The 22,366-nt window shown below is 47.7% G+C and overlaps 1 protein-coding gene across 1 annotated transcript in view; it reads right to left on the bottom strand.

Annotated features, from left to right (window-relative positions):
- Positions 1-3,912, bottom strand: part of LOC127038869 (Golgi integral membrane protein 4-like) — a 69,822-nt gene extending 65,910 nt beyond the window's left edge. Inside the window, exon 1 of the mRNA XM_050931942.1 lies at positions 3,715-3,912. Within this exon, the coding sequence (XP_050787899.1) occupies positions 3,715-3,901 (187 nt within the window). The 5' untranslated portion in view covers positions 3,902-3,912. The remainder of the gene's footprint in view (positions 1-3,714) is intronic.
- Between the last annotated feature and the right edge of the window lie 18,454 nt (positions 3,913-22,366).

The following is a 22,366-nucleotide window of genomic DNA, read 5'->3' as shown; positions in this document are numbered from 1 at the left end:
CACACAAAGTCCCACACAAACTTCAGCGCAGTACTTTGCCCTGTGCCCCTCCTCCTCACCTCCCATGCTAACCACCCAGGTAGCTTCTCTCTCTGCCGCTCTCTCCTCTACAGAGATCAATCGAGAGCGCCTGCCAGATTGCGTCAGTCACGTCACCACCCACTGCCTGTGACACTGGTGCCCTCTCTGGGGTAGCAAATCTCCACCTGCCAAAACACCAAACTGCAGCCGCTTTCAAGAAATCACACATGGGGGCGGGAGAGGGAGAAGGAGCAGCAGATTACAAACCAGAATGAGAGCCAGCATTACCATGCAGCTCCTTCTAATCACCAGTGGTGGCAAAGGAAGCAAAACACATGACAGATGCCCAGTGGCTGGGGTACAAGTATTAAAGTCTTATTGTCACCCGGGTATGATGGCGGCTCTTTAAGAGATGGAGAATTCTTCCGGCCCAGAAGCCTGTTGAGTGTGTGAGCGTATGTGCCAGGCCACGGGGCAGAGGTCAGAGAGAACCGGAGGGGGTTGTAAGTACATCCTTCCCATCCCTCTGTTCCAATGCTCCAACAGCACCATTTGCTAGTAAAATAACTGAAACAAGATCATACCAGTCTCAGTCTCCACAGTCAATACAGTCATGGGCAAAGAGCGTCAAAAACCTTCCAACACACACACACACATCCCTCTCCTCACAGGGTCAGGGAAGAGAGAGGTAAGAGGCAAAAGGGAGGCATTTTTAAAGCCACTTGCCACAAAACTTCAGGGCTCTGCATTAGTTTGGGGTGGGGGAACCTGGAGCGTCAGCGGGCACAAGATCTTAGGCAGGGCACGCCAGGCTGCAACCTGACAGAGTGCTCCTATGTAATCCTCTCACCGCCTCGCACTGAACCGCTACGAGTCCCCCAACCTCATCCCTGAAAGGAAAGCTGAGCCCAGCCAAGGACCAGAAAGCCTTGTAGTTTCTCTCTCACGCCAGCACCCCCAGGCACCAGACGTGCATCAGATCCAGGGCAGCAGCAGGCAAGTTTCCCCCTCAGGCCCCACTGGTCACAGCTGAAGGGGACCCCAATGGTTCATGCCCTTGCTTGGTGGTAGCGAGACTATGTCAGACAGGAGGCAGCCCCACACTTATAAAGCCTCCCTCTCTTCCTTTCACGTTCCTGATACAAGCAGCCGAGTTCAGAGCCTGCCCATTTTATTCCAAAGTGATTTCAGCAGCTGCTTGGCTCCTGTTTGACAGCAGAGGAAGGGAAGATACATTTCCCTGTGCCAACCAAGAGGACATAACATGGGCCATGCGTCACTGGCTCCGGGGCAGCCCTGCAAGGAGAACAGGCTCGTTTCCTCCCCTCGCTTTACTTTCCCCTGGCAATAATTTGTGGCTTGTCGTTCCACTTTAAAACTTTATTTACAGGAGAGCCAGAAGTGTTGGCCACTTGCTATTATGGCTATGAAGGAAACAGGAAGTACCTGAGAGACAGGAAGAGCTGGATAAACACTGCCTGCTTCAGCCTCCTGTGAAATACTGTCTCCATTTTACATATAGATGGGGGAAACTAAGGCACCAAGTGGCTAAAGCGACATACTCGAAGGGTTAGAGCAAGACAGCTGCAGAGCTGGGTACAGTCCCCAGAAGCCCTGAGCCCACTCCCCGGCTGCTGCTGGAGGTATGGGAAGACAGCATGAGATTATACAGCAAGATGTGCAACTACCAATGAACCTGAAGGTACCTATGAACAGCGCTTACAGCTTTGCACATGCCAGCCTGTTCCCACTCTCTTGCCAGCAGAATTTGAATCAAACTTTTATCTTTCTTAAAATAACTGGACAAAATGTTCCCAAAATATGAAGGGTTTCCATGGCAATGCCTGTATTTGCTAGTGGTAGGGTTAAAAGCGACCAGGTTACTTGCTACCTGTCCATGCATCCAAACAAACTTTCTCTGAGTGGAATAACATTATGAGCCTGACTTCGGTAACTTCCTCTGTCCTGCTCCCAGAACCAGGTCGCAGAGATTGGTGGTCTCAACTTATTCTTTTAACATCCACCCCACTCCCATGGTGAGCGTCAGCAGAAATAATGTGGACTGAATATCTGCACTACTGATCCTTCTATCTGGACCCAGCTGCCGCTGATCAGAGGTCCACGTGGGAGGCCTCTGGTGGGGTGATGCTGGAGGCACTACCTGTAGCTGTTGTCTTAATGCCACAAGTGATTAGCAGGAAAAACAGAAGCCAACTGTAAGTATTGAGCACATATACAGCACTCCACAGATTTACACTTTGCTACACCCCTGTGAGGTAGGTGAAAAGTCACTCTACCCATTTTACAGATGGGAACACAGCATCCAAACTGCAAGAAGAGCATGTGCTGAGTTGCATGCAAAGTTCTGCAGAGCACATGCACACTGGCACCTGCGGGCATGCAATGCAGCATGCGCACACTGGAAGATTTGACCAAGAAAAGAAAATGCCTTGAGCAGGATTATGCTGAAGCAATGGCAGGGATGGAACCAGTAGATCTTCTTAGCAATGCAGGCTACCGTCCATAAGATATAATTTTATATTTGATGGAGGTCATAACTGTTCTGAGTCCGAGGAACAATCTTGGCTTTACTGCCAGAATCTAGTCTATTATTTATGACAAGAAATATGTTTAAGTGATTCTCTTGTCCTTGAGACACCAGAATTAGAGTGGTGTGTAGCCATATGAAATGTGTTCTATGGGCATTCATTCCATAGCTGAGTCCACCCTACAGATGCAGAGCTCTGGGCTCCAGAGAATTGGTCTCCAAGGAATAAATCCCTCTACTTAAATCTAACACAAATACAGACAGGCTCAGGCCTAGGGAGAATGCTGCTGTTAATACTGGGAGCTCTAGTTTTAGCAGAGACACAAAAAGGCTAGAAAAGGAAGAGAGTTCAGAACAAGAACACCACATGTCTTCCATCCTGCCATTCTAGGAAATCTCTCCAGTAGCTAAAATTAAATATTCCCAAGTTTGGAGATTTTTTTTGAAGGAAAAGGGGGAAAACAATTGCTGCTAGAAAAGTTTGCTGGCAGAAACTCTGCCAGTTTAAGCGGGTGGTCCTTCTGGAGAAATTACAGAGAGAGAGACAGCCCCACAAAAGTGATTTCCCTTTGGATTCCAGGGATGGGCCCTGCATAGTCAATTCCACCTAAGCATGCCACATTGCTGTGGCATTATATTAGTATCCATCAACAACCAAACAGACAGGCAGGAACCCTACAGGAACAGCAGATCAATTTTCTCACTAAACTGAGAGGGTTTCTTTGCTCAAAACAGCCGCACCGGATGTTATGATAACTTAAAGAATCTTCCCTCCCACAATTCGGTATCCTGGCACCTAACTTTCCTCATCCAGAAGAGCTGATTCTCCCTAGAGAAATAAGAATCAATTGACATAATTAAAAAATAAAGTTACATAAAGCTTGTGCCAATGATCCGAAGAAATTACCAGGACACAAACCAGGGCAGATTAGCTGTAACTGAACTCAACAATTAAACCCAGACCCAGGGGACCCTCAGTGCTGTTTGCAGAGAGAGCCTGAGATGCACAGTGTCTCTATTTCCAGACAGGGAGGTTAAAAAAGCAGCAGACCGGAGCAATGTCTTTTTAAATCAGCAGCCAGCACTTGTTAGCAGGGCCGTGGAGGAATCCTACAACAGCCCCACTGCACGGGGGGTTCACTCACCTTGGAGCTGGGCGGACAGAGCTTCCTGCTGCTGTCTGAATTTCAGAGCCAGGGCTTCGGCGCTCCTCGCCTTCTGCTGCAAGTGACTGTACAGGAAAACTCCGGCGCCCACACACGCCACCGCCACCAGGCAGAAGCCGGTCTGCAGAAGCCCCTTTTGCCGTCTCGAGCACATGCCAGTCCCCATGCTGAGACCGGAGCCGCGTCGCTTCCCTGCGTCCGCTAAAGCAGCCGGGCGAAGCTCAGACACGCTCCCCGCAAACTGCACATCCCTGAAGTTCCTCCCTGCCCCGGGTGCCCCTTGCCGGGGGTGTCCTCGCCTCCCCCCGGCCCGCAGGACGGCGGGGAAGGGGCCGATCGCCGTTTACCGCTCACAGCCCGCAGGAGAGCGGGGCACAAACCACCCCGAAGTATCCAGGGCGGAGCAGCGCAGCTGCAAAGGGCGAAGCGAGGCGCCCGCGCGAGCCCGAGCCCGAGCCTGGTCCCGGGGAGCGGGCTGGCTGCTGCTGGCTGCGGCGCCGGCGGGCACCAGGGGCGGGGAGCAGCAGTGGGCAACGGGGGAGAGGAAAACTTTTGCTTCCCATGTGCTGCAAAAACCACTCGCTCCAAGATCAGTGCGAGGGGGGCGCTTTGGGCCCGGCTTCCTAACCCGCCGCCCCCTCCCTTCCTGCAGGAATCTCCAGACTTTCCGGCTCTTGCCTCCCCCCTCCTCAAACTTGCAACAATTTCAAAGAGGAAGCCACAGCCCCCGGAGACGGGGGGCGGAAACTGACATGAAAATTGACCAATGCACCCGAGCTGCTGCTGCAGAGTCCGCCCCCTTAGGAGGCCTTGGAGGACCCAGGCTGGGAGGGGAGGGGCTGTGATTTGGGGAGGAGCTGAGCTGGGAAGGGGAAGCAGAGAGTGGGGTGGTTGTGCCCAGGAAGGATCAAAGAGGCGGGGCCGAGCCGTGGGGAGAAGGAGCTTGTAGCACTGCAGCATGGGTGGGGGGCTTGGGGCTGTTTTGAGGAGGAAGAGGTTGGATGTACCAGCGTGCAGGGGGAACTGCTGGGAAGGGGCAGGCAGGGCTGCAGCGTGGGGATGGGGTATTGCTGGGAAGGGGGCAGGCGGGGCTGCAGCGTGGGGATGGGGTATTGCTGGGAAGGGGGCAGGCGGGGCTGCAGCGGGGGGATGGGGTATTGCTGGGAAGGGGGCAGGCGCGGCTGCAGCGTGGGGATGGGGTATTGCTGGGAAGGGGGCAGGCGGGGCTGTTGCATGGGGATGGAGTATTTCTGGGAATGGGGCAGGCAGGGCTGTTGCACGGGGATGGAGTATTGCTGGGAATGGGGCAGGCGGGGCTGTTGCATGGGGAATTGCTGGGAAGGGGGGCAGGGCAGGTGGGGCTGCAGCATGGGGATGGGGTATTGCTGGGAAGGGGGGCAGGGCAGGCAGGGCTGCAGCGTGGGGATGGGGTATTGATGGGGAGGGGGGCTGGTGGGGCTGCAGTGTAGGGATGGGGTATTGCTGGGAAGGGGGCAGGCAGGGCTGCAGTGTGGGGAGAATGTGGGGTGGGTAGGGGAGAGAGGTGCACAGGGGTGCACTTGGGAAATGGTCCATACCAGCCCAGGTTATAACAGGGATCCAGGCCTATGAACTGGAGGCAGCTCTGGGGATAATGTATCTGGACTGCGGGAGAAGCTGAGACTGGCAACATGCAGCTGCAGAGAGGGTGAGGGGCTGGGGATGGAGAATGTGGTCTGAGGGGAGAACAATGGGGGGTGAAAGTGGTGCTGGGGAGAAACCAGCGGCGCTTTCTGCAACAGGGGGTTGCCTCTGCCTCTTGCTCCTCTCCCTGCAGCCAGAGAGAACCAGGCTGGCCCAGCTGCTGGTCGATAGGGCAAAGGGGCGGTGCCAGAGGCATTAACGGCAGGAAGTGAGGGCCAGCAGACAAGATCGATAAGTCACTGTTGTTATGAGGAAACATATTTCTATCTGGGCTGCTTTTTCCAAGCTCCAGCAGCCCCCGAAGATGGAGGGCCTGGCGGTGGCACAGTGTCTGGGGATGATGCGTGCCTGCAGCTCCAGCTAATGGACCAGAGGATGCTCAGTGTCCCATTAGCATTGTAAAGGAAGCAAGGGAGACTTTTGTAGCGCTCTGCAGCTTCTGCCTGTTGTGGAGCTGGCTGAGAGTTAAACATTCATCAGGTCACATTTGGTCCCAAACTGACATGTTTGTGGTTTTTGTTTTTAATACAAGTTTCTTTGACACCTCAGGCTACTAGAAATCCAATGGAAACAGGTGGATGGACTGCTGCTCTCCCTCCTCCCCCTGCCCAATCTCCCCCTGTAGCAGGGGTGGGCTAGTGCAGAAGAGCCTGATGCTGCAGCAGACAAGAAACAACTGATTTATGGAATTGTTTCTGTTTTCTGATGGGTAACGGAAAATGGGGGATTTTCTAATGAGTTTTGCCTGATAAGAACTTCAACGTTTGGGTTTCTTACTCACAAAGTACCACCAACCTTCTCCCTTCAATCAAACATCTGTTCAAAAACGTGGGGCTACCTTTTTTTCTTACCTTATTCTTGCTTTTCCTGTCACCCCCTCTTGTACTTCTGGCAATGACCTGAGTCCAGAAGGTTCCAAAATACCACTAGAGAGTCCTTTAGGGTAATTGTAGCCTAAACAGCAAATAATCCACTTACTGCAAAAACATCCTGATGACTTGCAGGGAAGTGAGGATTATTGAGGTTTCCATCCCAAATCTGTAGACTTAAGAGGTTTGGAAAGATTACGTTGCTGTAGCTGTCCAGCTCTTTCATTCAGAAAGCCACTTCACAAGAGAAAGATTCTTCCATTGACCTATCTCTCCCAATCCCCTGCCTTGTGATGTTGCCCAGCAATGGTTCATTCTGCAGACCACCAGGAAAGCTTCTGTGAGCCACATTTTGAGCAGCACTTCTCTAGGTGTTCATCCGACTACCTTCTAGGTGTTTGTCTGAACCAAACCTTGGTCCTCTGGAGGTTTGCCAGTTACCTACTCAAGTAGAGATGGAGCAGATGGACCTTGCAGGAAGAAATGCCTTTTTCGACTATGCCTAGATTAACTCCAGTGATGGTATGTCGGAAACATCTTGAAATACTCAACACCAAGCTGAGGGTCCATGGGTGAATTCCTGGCCTCCATGAAGTTAATGGCACAATTCCTGTCAATGTAATTAGAGTCAGGATTGCATCTTATATGCTTTCATCATCTCTAATGAGTGAAGGTGACTGTAGTTCTAGGATCATACATCAAAGTTGTTGGCCACCTTCACCAGGAGGAGTTGGAGCATTTGTATTAAATTGCATTCTATAAAATCAGATCTCTCTGGGTGTGTGACTTTCTTTTATCACTTTTTAAAATATTTCTTTTATGATGTGTTGTCAATTTAATTTTAGCAACATACAAGTCCACGAAAGGCATCCCTGCCCAATGGGTGGGTAAAGCCTGGGAAACTGCCCTCTCTAACCTGAGCGGCATCTCTTCATTGAGCAGATCATTTTAAAGGTGCTGCAGGCCTTTCCAAAGAAGCTGTCCTTGTAGTAAGCATTTAGCTCCTGTGCAGTGCCAGAGCCTGCTGTGCCTGAGCAGTCAGTTCAGCTGAGATCCAAAGCATCGGTGTTTCCAAAGTGGCTGTGAGCTCTGCCCTGATCCTTCATGTTCAGCTGCAAATCACATTTTAAAGTGAAAGGTTCTTTCATGCACTTACCTCTGCCTTTTCATGACAATCACCTTGTCGCGATGTGGCCAGTGTATTCAAATCTAACATAAATGGCCATCATAAGAACATCAGAATGGTCATATTGGCTCAGACCAATAGCCCATCTAGCCCAGTATCCTGTCTTCCAACAGTGGCCAGTGCCAGATGCCTCAAAGGATTGCAATCCAGATTACTTGACTCCCAGGCCAGTGTACTAATTCACAAGACAGAGTTCCTCTTCCATACACTTGGGGATAGTCACAAAGAAGCATGATGAACATCATCCTAGGGTAGTGTTTCTCCAGTCCACATACATCTCATTGTTTATTAGGTGTATTATGGTAGTGCCTGGAGACCCAGTCATGGACCGGGGATCCATTGCACACACTAGGCACTGTACAAATACAGAACATCTGGTGCCATCTACACATGGACCTAGCTGAGGGTAGAAGTGGTAGCCTAGTCGTCATAAGAACATAGACCTTAGCTCCCAGTGACATTCCATATGGAACAGATGAATGGGACTGCCTATAGCAGAGGCCCTTTTGTTCTTACAGCTCCATTCATTATTATTTACACATGAACAATGTAGGCCTTGAGGTATGTGTCTTTCCAAGTCATTGTACAGTAGCTGGGATGTCTTTAGTCTCCATCCTGAGAATGAGGAGGAACAATAAGACCCGGGATTGAAGTTCTCAGTTTGCTTATACGCAGCACATTCCTTCTCTCTCTGCTGCCATTGTTAATTCCTTCCTCAGGTGCTGGCTCCAGCCTGGGAAATGCTGGTGATGATTTCTGAGGCCAAGCTGCATGGGATTCAGAAACACTTTCAAAGCCCGAATTAGAGGGCGCTGGTGATCCAGATTAGATGGACATGAGTTGCTGGAATGTCACACTTTGCTCTTTTACAGCCATCAAGGAACTCACAGAGTGTTGTAGGCTGCCACAAAGGGAAGGGTTCCACAATAGCACCGAGCACTGCTGAAACCCACAAACGCAGCATGTAGCCCTGGTCTGGATGGGCCATACCGGCCCCTGACAGATACCACAGGGAGCTTGTCTGTTTCAAACACTTTATCAACACTTGTCTTGGTGAGACGAAAGTGTGAGGCAGAAGTGGAAGTAGGCACAGCAAGTTAGTGGCCATGCTGATAACAGCTACGTTTCGAGGTATTCTGCACTAGTGACTGAAACACAACTGGGCAGGAAACAGTTTTCTTCCCCCCTGAACATTTTCAAGATATCAAAACAATTATCCTACTATGAATCAAGAGGAAAAGTCGAAATCTTGAACATTTCCACAAACCAAAAATACAGAAAAAAAAATCAATTCAGGCTAATTGAAACATTTCATTTTGAACTGGTTTGTTTCAGTTTTGAGCATTTAATTTTGTTATTACTAAAATCAGTCTAAATTTCAAAACAAAAAGTCATTCAAACTGAAAAAAACCTGATGTTTTCATTTTGAAAATGATGAAACAAAACAATGACAATTTCAAATCTCTGTTATTAGTCAAAACTTTTATTGAGTTGAAAATGCATCAGAACCAACCCATTCATTTCCTCAAAACGTTTAATTTTTGATGAATTAGAATCTTCTGATGGAAAAAAATGTTTAGTCAAAAAATTCCTGACTTGTTCTCATTGAGAATTCTGTAGTAATGATCTCAGGTATTGTTGCATTTTTCACACTGATTCTTTTTATGTCTAGCATCTCTTGGGCACTTTTGATAAGTGAATGGCTTACTGGGCATGGATCCCAAAACCTTTCTCCTAGATCAGTCAATTAATGGGCTCTGCTCAAGAGTGGTTTAGTTAAAGAATTTCACAACAGTTGCTCTTAGCTGCATTTAATTCTTTTCTGATGTCATCTGAGAATCTTTGAAAGTGATCCCTCCCAATACACGCACTTGTGCACACGAACACACACAGAGTTTTCATGTTGCATGTGCCCTCCAATATTTGCCGGCCCCAGTGCATGCTGGCTTCTTAGAGATACTCCACATGCTTTCTCACACAAGTCAAAATGCTTTCAACTCCTAGACTCCAAGGCCAGAAGGAATCATCTAGTCTGACCTCCTGCACATCGCAGGCCCCAGAACCTTACCCACCCACTTCTGTAATAGAACCCCTGACCTCTGGCTGAGTTACTCAAGTCCTCAACTGTTCTTTTAAAGACTTCAAGTTACACAGAATTCCACCATTTACTCTAGTTCAAACTAGCAAGTAACTCATGCCCATGCTGCAGAGGAAAGTGAACCCCACCCCCCAGGTCTCTGCCAATCTGAGCTGGAGGGAAATTCCTTCCCAGCCCTCAAATATGCTGATCAGTTAGACCTTGAGCATGTGAGCGAGACCCACCAGCCAGACACCCGGGAAAGAATTCTCTGCAGTAACTCAGAGCCCTCCCCATCTAGTGTCCCATCCCCAGTTATATGATTCCCAGGAGGCATTTATACCTAAAGTAAAAAGAGGCTCTGGAGCGTGCCAAATTTAGGGGGCTAAAAAGCTGAGCTGTTCACTCATCCACATAATGAGAACTGACAGCTTATAATTAGGTTCCATTAGAAGGAGCCTCAGGAGGATCTATAAGGTTAAGCCATTTTTCAAAATATGTTGTTTAAATTATTATTGTTGTTGTTTTGGTGGGCGGGAGGGTCAGGGGGGTGCTCTGGTGACTGATCTCAAATTCGATCTGTTGCCTTGGTTTTCCTCCATGACCCACATGAGCACCTTGAGTCATCCCACAGCTACCCTGCTTGGGGGCCATTCCAAGGAACTCAGAGATCCCAATGCCCCCAGGACTCTGCCATGTTTTAGGGACAATCCTGCAGACCAGAGAGGGGGAGCAGAGAGATGGTGCTGTGCAGCCATAATACTAAACATAATTGCCTCCATTTGGGCTGCAATTCTAGATCTAGATCTTCGCTCTAAGAGCAAGAGCATGAGCCTCGACTACCTGGGCTAATGGACTCTCTAGCTAAATCGCAGCAGAGATAGACTCTGATAGTCTTATGTGTATCAGCCATTCAAGGGAGATAAAGACACTATAGGGGACTCTCCCATTATGGTTTATAGAAACAAGCTGATTTTTAGCCTACACCAGTCTCAACAACACTAAGTACTTTCTGTCCTCAGAGAACTTTACAGACACAAATTAACCCTCACAACCCCCACCCCCAATGAACAGGATTAGGATTAGTCCCATTTTACTTATGGGGAAACTGAGGCACAGAGGAGTTATGTGAACAGGGTTAGAATTCAGCCATTCCTGGTTCCCAGTCCTTCACTCAAACCACATCTCTCTGAGGAACAAGGAGGAAAAGTGGCTTGCACCAAAAAAAAAAAAGAGAGAGAGAGAGAGAAATAGACCTATGCTGGAACCTAACTCAAAACTGCTGTCAGTTGTTTGGAATCACATGTGAGTCCCCTGATTCAAGTCCACCTCTATGGTTTTGGTTCTGGGTTGGCTCCAAAACAGGAAGGGACCTGTTCTCTGACTCCAGTTAGAGTGTGGCTGAGATCTCAAGACCACCAGATTTCCACCATAATTCAAGATGGCAAAAACTCCCAGACACATTCCTGCAACCTCCCACTCAAAGAACAAACTCAACAGCCAGAGCCAAAGTCTATGCCCTCTGAATCACAGTTTCCAATCAGACTCAGCTGTTCTTACTCTGAGGCACTGCATTGCGTTGCCAACTCTCATGACTTTATCCCATGATGTTTGGTGTTTGGATATTTTATCGTGACAGCTGGTGCTTTTCCTTAAAGCCCCAGCTCCTGGAGTCAACTGATTAGATAAGAATCTCAATTTTCATTTAAAAAAATGAGTAAGGTTCTATTATGGTTGCCAAGAAAAGCTTGAAAATATGAACTGAGGTCACCTTCAAGCTCAGAAACCAGAATTCAAATAAAGAGAACCCCAAATATTTTTTGTAATAACCTGGGTTGGGTTTTTTAATCCCAATTCAAGATCTTTGTTTGGGTTGGCAATACTGCTGCAGTGACTGCACCTGGCCATGCATGACAAGAAGCTATTACGGGCAAGTCCAGTGCTTCTGTGGAAGTCAGGTACCTTTTTAATTAAACTAAATGAGGATTGGTTTTGAAGTGGCAAGCTGCAAACAGAAAGAGGCAAAGAACGTATTCTCCTTAGAAAGCTGATCATAGTGCAATTAGAGCTCTATAACTCCCTTGCCTACCTCTGTACAATGCCTGCAAAGCAGGAGAAGTAATTTAAAAGGAAGTTACTTCCCTGTAAAATATGCACAGTCTTAACTGCATTACTGAGGTGCAGCCAGCATGGCTTTTTATTAGAGCCAGGAAACATTCCAGCTCCCAGCAGTAATTAAAAAAATTATCAGGAAAACAATGGAAATATCAGGCTAAGGTTTGGGGTTTTTTTCAAAGTGCTGGAAAACTGAAGGCTACTACCTCTTTCCATCAACTCCGATATATATATTACCGCTTTGCCGTACAGCTAATGCGCCTCTTATTCCTGGGTAGAGCTGTGCAAATAATGTTTTTTTCAGTTCACTGACAACTCAGAAATAAAAAATTATTTAGTGTCAAACTGAAAATGAATTTTTTTGAATTTTTCAGCAGATCAAAAAACCCCAAACATTTAGTTTTGAGTTGAACTAAACGCTTTGATTAGATTTCAAGTGTTTTTTAATGTTTTTGAATAAAATGTAAGCACAGTTTGAATCAGAAACATTTTGACTTTGGGGGAATTTTTTGTTTTTGTTTTGGGTTTTAAAGGTTATTTGTTTTTACTTACATGAACAATTCAGTGAAAACAAAACTGATAACATGTAAAAATAGAACTTTAGCAATGCCATCTCACTGAAAGAAGTTTGGGCTGTAATATATCCCTCTTGGTAAATTATTCCAATGGTTAACTACCCTCACTGTTAAAAGTTTGCAGCTTATTTCCAGCTTTAGAGATTTGTCTGGCTTCAACTTCCAACCACTTGATCTTGTTAGACCTCTTTCTGCCACACTGAAGATCCCTCTATTATTAAACATGTGTTCCCCATGCGATCCCCATCAATTCACCCCATAACCTCTTTGATAATCTCAACAGATTGAGCTCCTGAGCCTGTCCCTGTAAGGCATGTTTTCCAATCCTTTAATCACTCTCGTGGCTCTTCTCTGAACCCACTCATTTGATCAAAATCTTTCTTGAATTGTGGACACCAGAACTGGACACAGCTTCCCCCGTGTTCCAAGATATATTGAAAAATCATCATGAATGCTGCAGAGAGCTTCCTAGGTAGCTTCTTTGGGTCTGGGGTTTCCTTTTGGGTCCTCTAAATCCTATCAATATATAAGAAGAGGTTCTTTCTTCCCTTCCTCTTTCTTGTATGAAACTGAATAACCATCTTCTAAGAGCACAAGGATAAATGCACTCCTGGCATTGCAACGGCAAGGACTCACATGCATGAACTACAGAACTGCTGGATTTTTGTACGAGCACAACTGTGCTCCTCTGTGGAATTTGTGTGTTTCCGCCTTACACGAAGCATCAGCTGAAACCAAGCAGGCAGGTGTCCCTGCAGAAGCAGACTGAAAATAGATCTCTGCATCTCCGTGTTGGGTAATGAAGTAGCTATTGGGCAATGCTAGAGGCACAGGTACACATCTCCGTAGCTAATAGCCACCTTCTGGCACAGAACCTGATGGATGGAAATTAATCTACCTGTGATTGTATTTTATTGCATCAGAGACACAAAGTGTAACCAATTTCTCATATCCGGATATTAAAAAACCCTGCTCGAAGCCAAGCAGTTATCCACTTCCTGGCATACTTTAGCAGTGGAAACAAGCTTCCATTTGACAATAAGAGTCGCTTGTAGAACTCAGCCAAGATAAAGGCTTCAAATAGTAATGTTGACACGAAAAAAATCAACAAAAGCAAAGTCGCCAGAGCGAATCTACATTTGCTCCCTTTGTCGACAGATCATGTCCACATGTTGACAGTGTGAGCAATGGACTGTGGGTATGTATCCCATAGTGTCTGGCGACACCATCTGTCGCTAGGTGATGTGGGAAGGCGGAAACGGCGTGGTGTCTACACTGGCTGTTTACGGACAATAAAGAGACGGGAAAAGACAAAAGTCTCCCGCAGGGGTGAAAGATTTTTTTGCCCAAACTTGCCAGTGTAGACAAGCCCTAAGTAAGAAGAAACACCAGCATGTTGACTTGCAGCAAGAGCAGATCCGAGGAACAAACATACATCCCCCTCCTCTGAACCCAGTTTAAAATCTATTGGCTGCACTGAGTGACTCCAGGGTTACAAATGTTTTCCTAGCTCAGGGGTTGGTAACCTCTGGCATGCGGCTCGCCAGGGGGCTGGGCCAGTTTGTTTACCTGCCGCGTCATAAGGTTCAGCCAACTGTGGCTCCCACTGGCTACAGTTCGCCGTCCCAGGCCAATAGGGGCGGTGGGAAACTGGCCAGCACATTCATCAGCACGCAGCACTTCCTGTTGCCCCATTGGCCCGGGACAGCAAACCGCAGCCAGTGGGAGCCGCGGTCTACCAAACCTGCCAATGCAACAGGTAAACAAACTGGCCCGGCTCGCCAGAGTGCTTACCCTGGCGAGCCGTGTGCCAGAGGTTGCCGACCCATCCTAGCTGAATACAACCTACCCTTTCCCTCTGCTCTCTCAGAGTCCAGCCAGAGTTGATAGACAAAAATAGGACTGAGTTATTAATTATTGGGATCCCATCATGCTAGTTGCTACGCACACGTAAAGAGAGACAGTCTGTGACCTGGGTACAAGACAGACAAATGGAGGGAGGGGAAACAGAGAAACGGAGAAAGGAAGTGACTCATCCAAGGTCACTCAGAAAGTCAGTGGCAGAGCCAGGAACAGACCTCAGGCTCCTAGTCTGGTGTTCTCCACTATACCAGGATGGCTCCCACTGTTAGTAGATGTGTGTGAAATCTTCAACTCTAGTACTGAAATCTAGTGGTTCTGGGTCCAAGCTTCTCTGGGAACATTCATTCTTTTGTATTAGGCAAGCTTTCACTAAAGTTGGACATGCAAATATTTCGCACTGCCTAGATGTCCATGAAAACCTGAGGCAGCTTTTCAGAATGCACTGCGTGGTGAGCTGGACAGATCCCTTGTTGGCTACCTTGGCCAGACACTAATGAGGGTGTCAGTCCCGGAAGTCCAGTTAGAACTTTGTAAACCAACATGCCCAGGAGTGATCAAAGAGCTCCACCTACTCTGTCCTATTTTCTTGGGGTTTGATATAACTGTGGCCAGCTGGATGGGTCAGTCATTGATGATGGGGTTTTCAAAATGGCCCATTGATTTTCCATAGGACTAATGCTCCGCAACCATCTAGGTGCTTTTGAAAATTTGACCCCATGCCTTGTTTCTACTGTACAGTACATTTGTAATGGGAACCTTTCAAAATATATCTGTTATGGCAGTGCAATGTATATTCTTCGAGATCTATTATGATTTGCTAAGCAAGGGCAAAGAGATAGCATTAACCACTCAACTATTCCTTTAAAGAGCCTATGGCTAGTTGATAGCTCTCAGCAGCCTCTGTCTGGGTATACATCCTCAGTGGCTGGAAAAAGCCAACTGGATACATTTAATGGCAGTTGTTCCTCTATCTTGCAAGAAATGAAGCTACAGAAATGTAAATCAGCCTCCATTCTATATTACACTGTCAGAATTTCCCTCTCTCACCAACAATCAAGTTGACACTAAGCTAATTACACAGAAATCTTTAAACATGAAAAATTGTTACTGGCCTAGAGTTCCAAGCTCAAGTCTTCTGACTCACAAAAGAGCCTCGAAAGGAAAAGTCAAAGAGTGGCTTTAAATGGCGATTGTTTGTCTCTCACTTCCGCAGAAATTCAAAAGGCGAAATTGTCAGACAAAATACACACAGGCACCTGTGTTAGAGAGTTGCAAACCCTGCCCAATGGGCAAATAAGCCCCAGGCCCTCCTCTCTTGCACCCTACTGCATGGGTTAGCCAGCACTGCCTGAACAATCTGATCTCAAGGAGCAATTACAGTCACATGAAGTCTGAGTTGTACACAAACGTCAACGACAAACCTCATGGAAAGTAACTCTCCGGGCCAGTTTACATAATTTAGACACTGGAAAAAACCTCTTTGAAGTAATCTAGAGCGAGGGCTTATTTCCTTCACCTCCTGGATAGTGTAGGATTGTTCACTGTGGGACTTTTGCTAGTGAGTTGTGCAGGCTGCTTTTAGGTTCTGAAGTAATGGGACTTTGTCAGGTGCCTGGCTTGGGGAAACATCTCACAATCAGATAGAACCATTTTCCTGATCCTCAGACCAAGTTTTCCTTCTCTGACGGTACTCCAGTTTGTCCTACTTACTACCCCTTACTGCGCCCCAGACAATTCCTCTGCCTCTTATAGACTCATAGACTTTAAGGTCAGAAGGGACCACCACGATCATCTAGTCCAACCTCCTGCACAATGCAGGCCATAGAATCTCACCCACCTACTCCTGCAACAAACCCCTACAGATCCCTCCAGATGTCCTGCCCCCAGCTAATCTATGCCAGGCATATTTACCTCCTGGTAGCTACTTTCCTAAATCAATCCCTCAAGCCCTCTTGATGTTTCCCCGCCACAGCAGGCTTCTTGTCTGGCATACAGTGCCCAAGAGGAGGTGAATAACGTGGGAAGAACCAGCTTATACATGAGCAGCTTCTGCCTGTTCACATGCGGCCCCCATGGAGATCAGCAGGGGCACTCGAATAGGAGCCCCCCTGACATCACAGAGAGAAGGCAGCTGTTAGGGGGATCTTCACAAGGGCCTGTCTGCTTTGGTCCTCCCTCCCTGCACTGCTCCAGTAGAGCCAGGGCATGTTGCATCCCCTAGCCGTGTGAGTTTGGGAGGGCCACAGTGGAAGTGTGAAATCCTGGCCCCGCAGAAGTCAGCAACAAAACTTTCCTTGGCTTCAGTGGGGGCTCCTGGCCTAGCCTGGTGTCATACATGTATTAATCAACGGTGTCCCGGTGCAGCGAGAGCCGGGGCGGGTGCAAGGATGTTTCATGCCCTAGGCGAAAACTTCCACCTTGTGCCTCCCTCCTCCCCGAGATTTGTGGCAGCTCTCTGCCCCACCCCCTCTGCTCTAAGACGCCCCCCCCCGTAGCAGCTCCCCACCCCCTTCTGCTCTAAGACCCTTCCCCCCGCAGCAGCTCCCCCTGGCCTGGGGAGCCATGCGACAGCTCCCCGTCCCAGCTCACCTCTGCTCCGCCTCCTCCCCGAGCACGCCGTCACTACTCCACTTCTCCCGCCTCCCAGGCTTGCGGTGCCAATCAGCTGTTTGGCGCCGCAACGCTGGGAGGGAGAGAAGCAGAGCGGGGCTGCGTGCTCAGGGGAGGAAGTGGAGCAGAGGTGAGCTGGGGTGGGGAGCGGTTCCCCTGAGTGCTGCCCGCCACCTTACTTGCTGCAGGCAGCCCTCCCCGCGCCCCCTGGCCCCAGCTCCCTCCGCCTAAATGCCGACAATGACCAGGCCAGCCGAAGATCCAGCCGCCACGGTCGCTGCCAAAGGATCCAAAATGCCACCCCCCAAATGCTAGCGCCCTAGGTGACCACCTAGGTCGCCTAATGGGTTGAACCGGCCCTGGTGAGAGCAAAGGGCAGGGGCTGCTTCCCATGGAGTGCATCCATATATCAAACCAGTTTGAGAAAGGAGTCAAAGAGGTTGTGGGAGAGGGGCAAATTCAGAAATTCAGTGTAAGCAGATGCAACTGCCTGGCGCTGCGCCTGCATACGCCAGAGCTGAATCAGACCCCAGGAGTGCATATTAAAATGACCTGTTTGGTGCTGCGAGATCACGATGTACCTTTCCCACCTGTGACAAAGGTGGGATCCCAGTCTATCAAGAGACAGAGAGGCCAGAGTCATGCCGGGTGTAACCCCAATTGATTTAATTGCAGTCACGGCAGGGATGAATTTGATCCAGAACGTTTCAAAGTTTAGAGCAGTGCGGCCGGATGCTGCATGTCACAGGCTCTACCAGGCGTTAACATTCTGATGCAGTGCAGATTCGTGCCATAACACAACCTCTAGAATCCTAAGATAATAAGCAGCAAGGCTGCCTGCTGTACGCCCTGCTAGCTAATTACACCTGCACGGACAGAGTTCCCTGGCAGATTTTCATGTGCAATACTCATTTAGGTTGATAAAATATGTGAAAGGAAAAGGCTGGGAAGCCATTTCTTGCAAGTCCTCGTAAATATAACCTCGGCTCCTAGAATGGTTTCATATATTTAAATACTAATTTGTTCCTTATCTTTTCAGTTTTCCAGATTCCAGAGACATATCTACCAAATGCTAGAGAACAGATCTACTCATTCAGACATTCTTCATCAGGAATATTTTCTTGTTGGCAACCGTAAATCCCTTCCAAGTGACCACACCCTCTGTCTGACCTCTGTGCCAGGGCTGAGTTAGGACAGGGGCTGATGATAGCAAGACGTGCTGAGTACACTGGCTCTGAATCTAATCAGACCACTTATTTCGGTGCTGAAATATGGAGAAAGGAGCTTTACTTTGGGCACCCCATTAGACAGCATTCACCTGAACCACCCTATGCCTCAGTTTCATTATCTGTAAAATAGGGGTGATAACATTCCTGCACCTTTCTAAAGTGCGTTGCAATCCTGGTAGTCCAGGCATAACATACATGCAGTGTGTAACTTATTTATTATTAGGATTATGCTAACTCTGTGGAGCACAGCTCTGAAAACAGTAGGGGTTCTAAGTGGTGACTCATTTGTTATTATTCCTTTGGTTTTCACTGTCACGGCATAAATACTTGGTGAACTCACTGAAGCTTGCAAACATCCAGTATAAACCAATAAATAATCATAAAGTGGGTGGTATTAACTAGTATTCTGGTACTAGTGTGTGTAAGTACAGCTCTGGTATATATTCCCTCTATTCTAATTCTGCTGTCAGTATGTCATTCCCATAGTGTGTGACCTGGTGTTGTATGTGGTATGAAATGTCCAGCAATTAGCTTTTCTTGCTTCCATCTTATACCTTCTCTGTCATACGATGCCTTATCTCCACTTGTATTACACATTTGCATGTCTAGCTTCTAGTTCACACAAATTCATTTGCAATTGGGGCAGAAATGCTTGATGTTAATTTACTTTTTTTTTAATCCCTGCGTCCATTTTCCCTCTTTAATGGTCTCGAGCAGTTTCTGCCAAGTACACTAGATGTTTTATACATGGCAGTAGACAGAACAAATATGTTGATGAGTTCCAATGAGGAAGTGTGGATTCAAATCATCCAATTCTTCCAGGTTGTTTCATCTGGAAGGAAGCACTCAGGCCAAGTACATCATTTAGATGCATTTTAGAGCTGCACAGGACAGGAACAGGATAGGAGGAGTGAGGCATAATAGCTATAGAGCATGCAAAATAAATGGCAAATGTCATTGATTCGGTGACTGTTTCTCAAAACTATGCAAATATTTCTGTACGTAGCTAATTAATTATGGGCATGGGGTTATTTGCCTGACTGCTTTTGAAAAAAATGAAACCCTTTCTATTCCTGAACACATATAGCTCCATCTTTATTTTATTGGGGTGGGGGAGGCTGGTATGAGATTGCCAGTTATTAAGGCTGCCCAACAGTTCCCATTAAAAGCCCCTGATTGCAGTTGCTGATAGCTTTGCCAAATTTTAAACTATTTGCAGTGCATGTTCCATGCCAAGTTTCTGCCTCAGCCTGAAGTTTTTTGGAAAATTTAAGCCAAAGTAGTTTGGACATTTCCAAAAATGAGGCTGGGGAAAATATTTTGCTTTGCTCATGTTTAAAAATTCTGGTGCCCATTTCTTTGAAAAGTCCACAAGTCTCTTGGCTTTGGAGCAGGGACTTGAAGTTTGGCAGGCACATGCTTTTTGCTATCATTGTGAAAATCTGCCCACATCTGGCCAAGAAATAAGCCTTTGAAAAATTATCCCCAGAGCAGTTCCATCCTGTGCACCGAAAGAAACAGGTGGAAAAATAGTATTTTGATCATGTAATTAGTGGCTGTATCAAAATGCTTATACACGCAAGGGCTGAATTAAAGGTGCATTAACTCTGGCATTTCCTAGCTTTTGAGTGCTTGACATTGGAACCTTGACAATACTCTTTCAATGCAGTATTTCTGTGGCTGATACGTGCTAACCAAACAAACCAACCCCAAATCTATGTATGCATCTCCATTGACTAGCCACAACAGTGACACTTCTCAGAGGAGTGTAATAGGCGAGGGGAACTGAAAGGGAGCACAAGAAATCTCAGCCAATGGATAACATGTTGGAACAAGATTAATTCACCTCCACTGTGAAGTCAATGGAATTCCAGTTTTACGTCAGTGCAACTCCACTGTTTTCAGTAGACTTCCACTGGAATAAAATTGGAGTAACACAGGGATAGAGCAAGGCCCTCAGGTTCCATCCCACATCCAATTAGGAAAAGACTCCCCAAAACCAAAAAAAAAAAATCACCCCAGTGCAGAGCCAGCACAAACCCATTTGATGACTCCTCCAGCCCTGTTTTGATCCCGGCTAGTACAGAGATGGCCTCTGTGACCATAATTCCAATGACAGCTGTGTTCAACTGGAACAATGGTAGTCAGCCAATGGGCATGAGACAGAACCTTCGTAGGAGCTGGCCCAGGCACATGGAACTCACAGCTGGAAGAAGTGAGAAAAATCACAAGCCTCAGAGCGACCTGCAAAACCTGGCTGCCATCCTCCTTCCCACACAGTCATTCTCAACAGAACACCCAGCGCCTGGCAGGTGAGGAAAGCATAGTCCTCTTTGAATCTACAGGAGACAGATAACTGTGGTGATGGCGGCCTTAGAGCTGGATGGATGGGTGGAGCTGACCCTCTGCTCAGGGGAATACTATTATTAATTCTTTTTATTGCAGATGCCTCTGGGAGCACTAGTCCTGGACCAGGACCACAGGCTGCCAGGTGCTGTACAAACAGAATAAAGAGAGTGTCCCTGCCCTCAGAAGCTTGCAATCATTTCACCCTACAGGAACAGATAGTCCTGCTCAATTTACTCAGGATAGAAAGCTGGATGACAACAGTGGACTAATCCTCTAAGTAAGGGAAACAGGACTTGGTCCTTTTTGAGCAGCGGATGAATGAGGGCTGCTAATCCAATGAGTGCATTAAACAGAGGAAGGGCCGAGTGGGTTGCTTGGCAGTCCGTGCTTCTCTCGCAGAGTCACAGTGGAATAGAAACAAACCTATTGACCCAGCGTGGTTTTGTCTGTTGCGATGCTAGAGACGCATTGCCACTCCCTTTGAGTTCCCCTGCACTACTTACACTCTGCTGTGAAATAGCACAGTTGTTGCGGATACTGCTGCAAAGGCCCCTTGTAAAACATTCTGGGAAGGAAGATTAACAGGTTCCTTCATTCAGTGGGGTTAAATATGCAGCAACATTGGTAAAATATTAAAACAATAAGTCACAGCTTTTACAGCCAGATAAATCCTCTTGCCAGTACCTTGCAGCCAGATCGTTTATAACAAATATAACAGATCGTTTTTTCTGCCATTGGGCTTCTCTTCATATCATCTGATATACTTTCCCAGCTGGCATGTTGCCACAACCTTTCCTTTTTAAAAAGCAGATGTAGTGGGTGAAATGAGTTTGACAAGTTTCAGTCAGTTCCTGATTGGCAACTGCCCACATCACATACTCTACCTATGTGGCCCATCCCATCGTAAATCTGAGCACCTCGCTAACACAAAGGAATCTATCCTTCCAGCTGTCCTCGGAAATATTAATACTATCCCCATTTTACTGAGGGTATGGCTACACTTACAGTTGTACAGCGCTGGGAGTTTCAGCTGTCTTCATACAGCTGTGTAGGGAAAGTGCTGCAGTGTGGCCACACTGACAGCTACCAGCGCTGCAGTGTGGCCACATTTGCAGCATTTGCAGCGCTGTTGGGAGTGGTGCATTATGGGCAGCTATCCCAGCGTTCCAGTGGCTGCAACGTGCTTTTCAAAAGAGGGAAGTGGGGTGGAGTGTGACAGGGAGCGTGGGGGAGACAGAGAGAGTGGATTTTTGGAGGTGACACTGTGTCAGCTCCCTGCCTTGCAAGTTCTAAGGACTGGAAGATACACAGCACCAACCTGCAATCAATTTAAAAGTTTCGAGCCCTTCCCCCACCCCTCTCTTATTCACTAAATACAAATTACGCACTCTTAAATAGCCTTCAGACCACATAAGCAGCTGCTCAACACGGACTCCCGCCTCCCCCTCTGCCGTGTGACTTCTCTCTTCAAGCAAACAGCTGTGAACCTTCCAAAGCAATTCCCCTGCCTGCCTCTGCTCGCTTGCTCGCTCCAGCAAACAGGAGCTGTGTTTGTTTTTTAGATAAGCAGCTCGGGGGAGCTTGGAGTTCAGCCATTCTTCCAGTTTGTTGTGAGCAGGCATTCTGGGATACCTCCTAATACCCTGGAGGCCAACAACAGCGCTTTTGGTGGCCACACTTGATGAGCAGCGCTGCATCACCAGCGCAGCAATCGTTACACCCCAAGCAGACCAGGTGTACAGCCAGCGCTGCAGCCAGCGAGTTGCAGCGCTGGATGTGCCTTGCAGGTGTGGACAGTTACTAAGTTGCAGTGCTGTAAACCCACCACCAGCGCTGCAACTCTCCAGTGTAGCCAAGCCCTGAGAGGGCGCAGAGTGATGAAGGGGCAGATTTTCAGAGTTCAGTGCACTGGCCCTGGGCATGCTGCCCAAGAACCCATCGGGAACGTGTGGCCGAGCTGGGATTGAATGCCGCTCTGCTGAGTCCTCGTCCTGTGCATTAACCACACCCTACTCTGGCGCTATGACAGCTGGCACTTTCAGCAGGGAGGGGGTAAGGACTGAATGAGACACCAA

Source organism: Gopherus flavomarginatus, chromosome 21, assembly GCF_025201925.1.
Source record: "Gopherus flavomarginatus isolate rGopFla2 chromosome 21, rGopFla2.mat.asm, whole genome shotgun sequence".
NCBI lineage: Eukaryota > Metazoa > Chordata > Testudines > Testudinidae > Gopherus > Gopherus flavomarginatus.
This window is presented reverse-complemented; position numbering and strand designations above follow the sequence as displayed.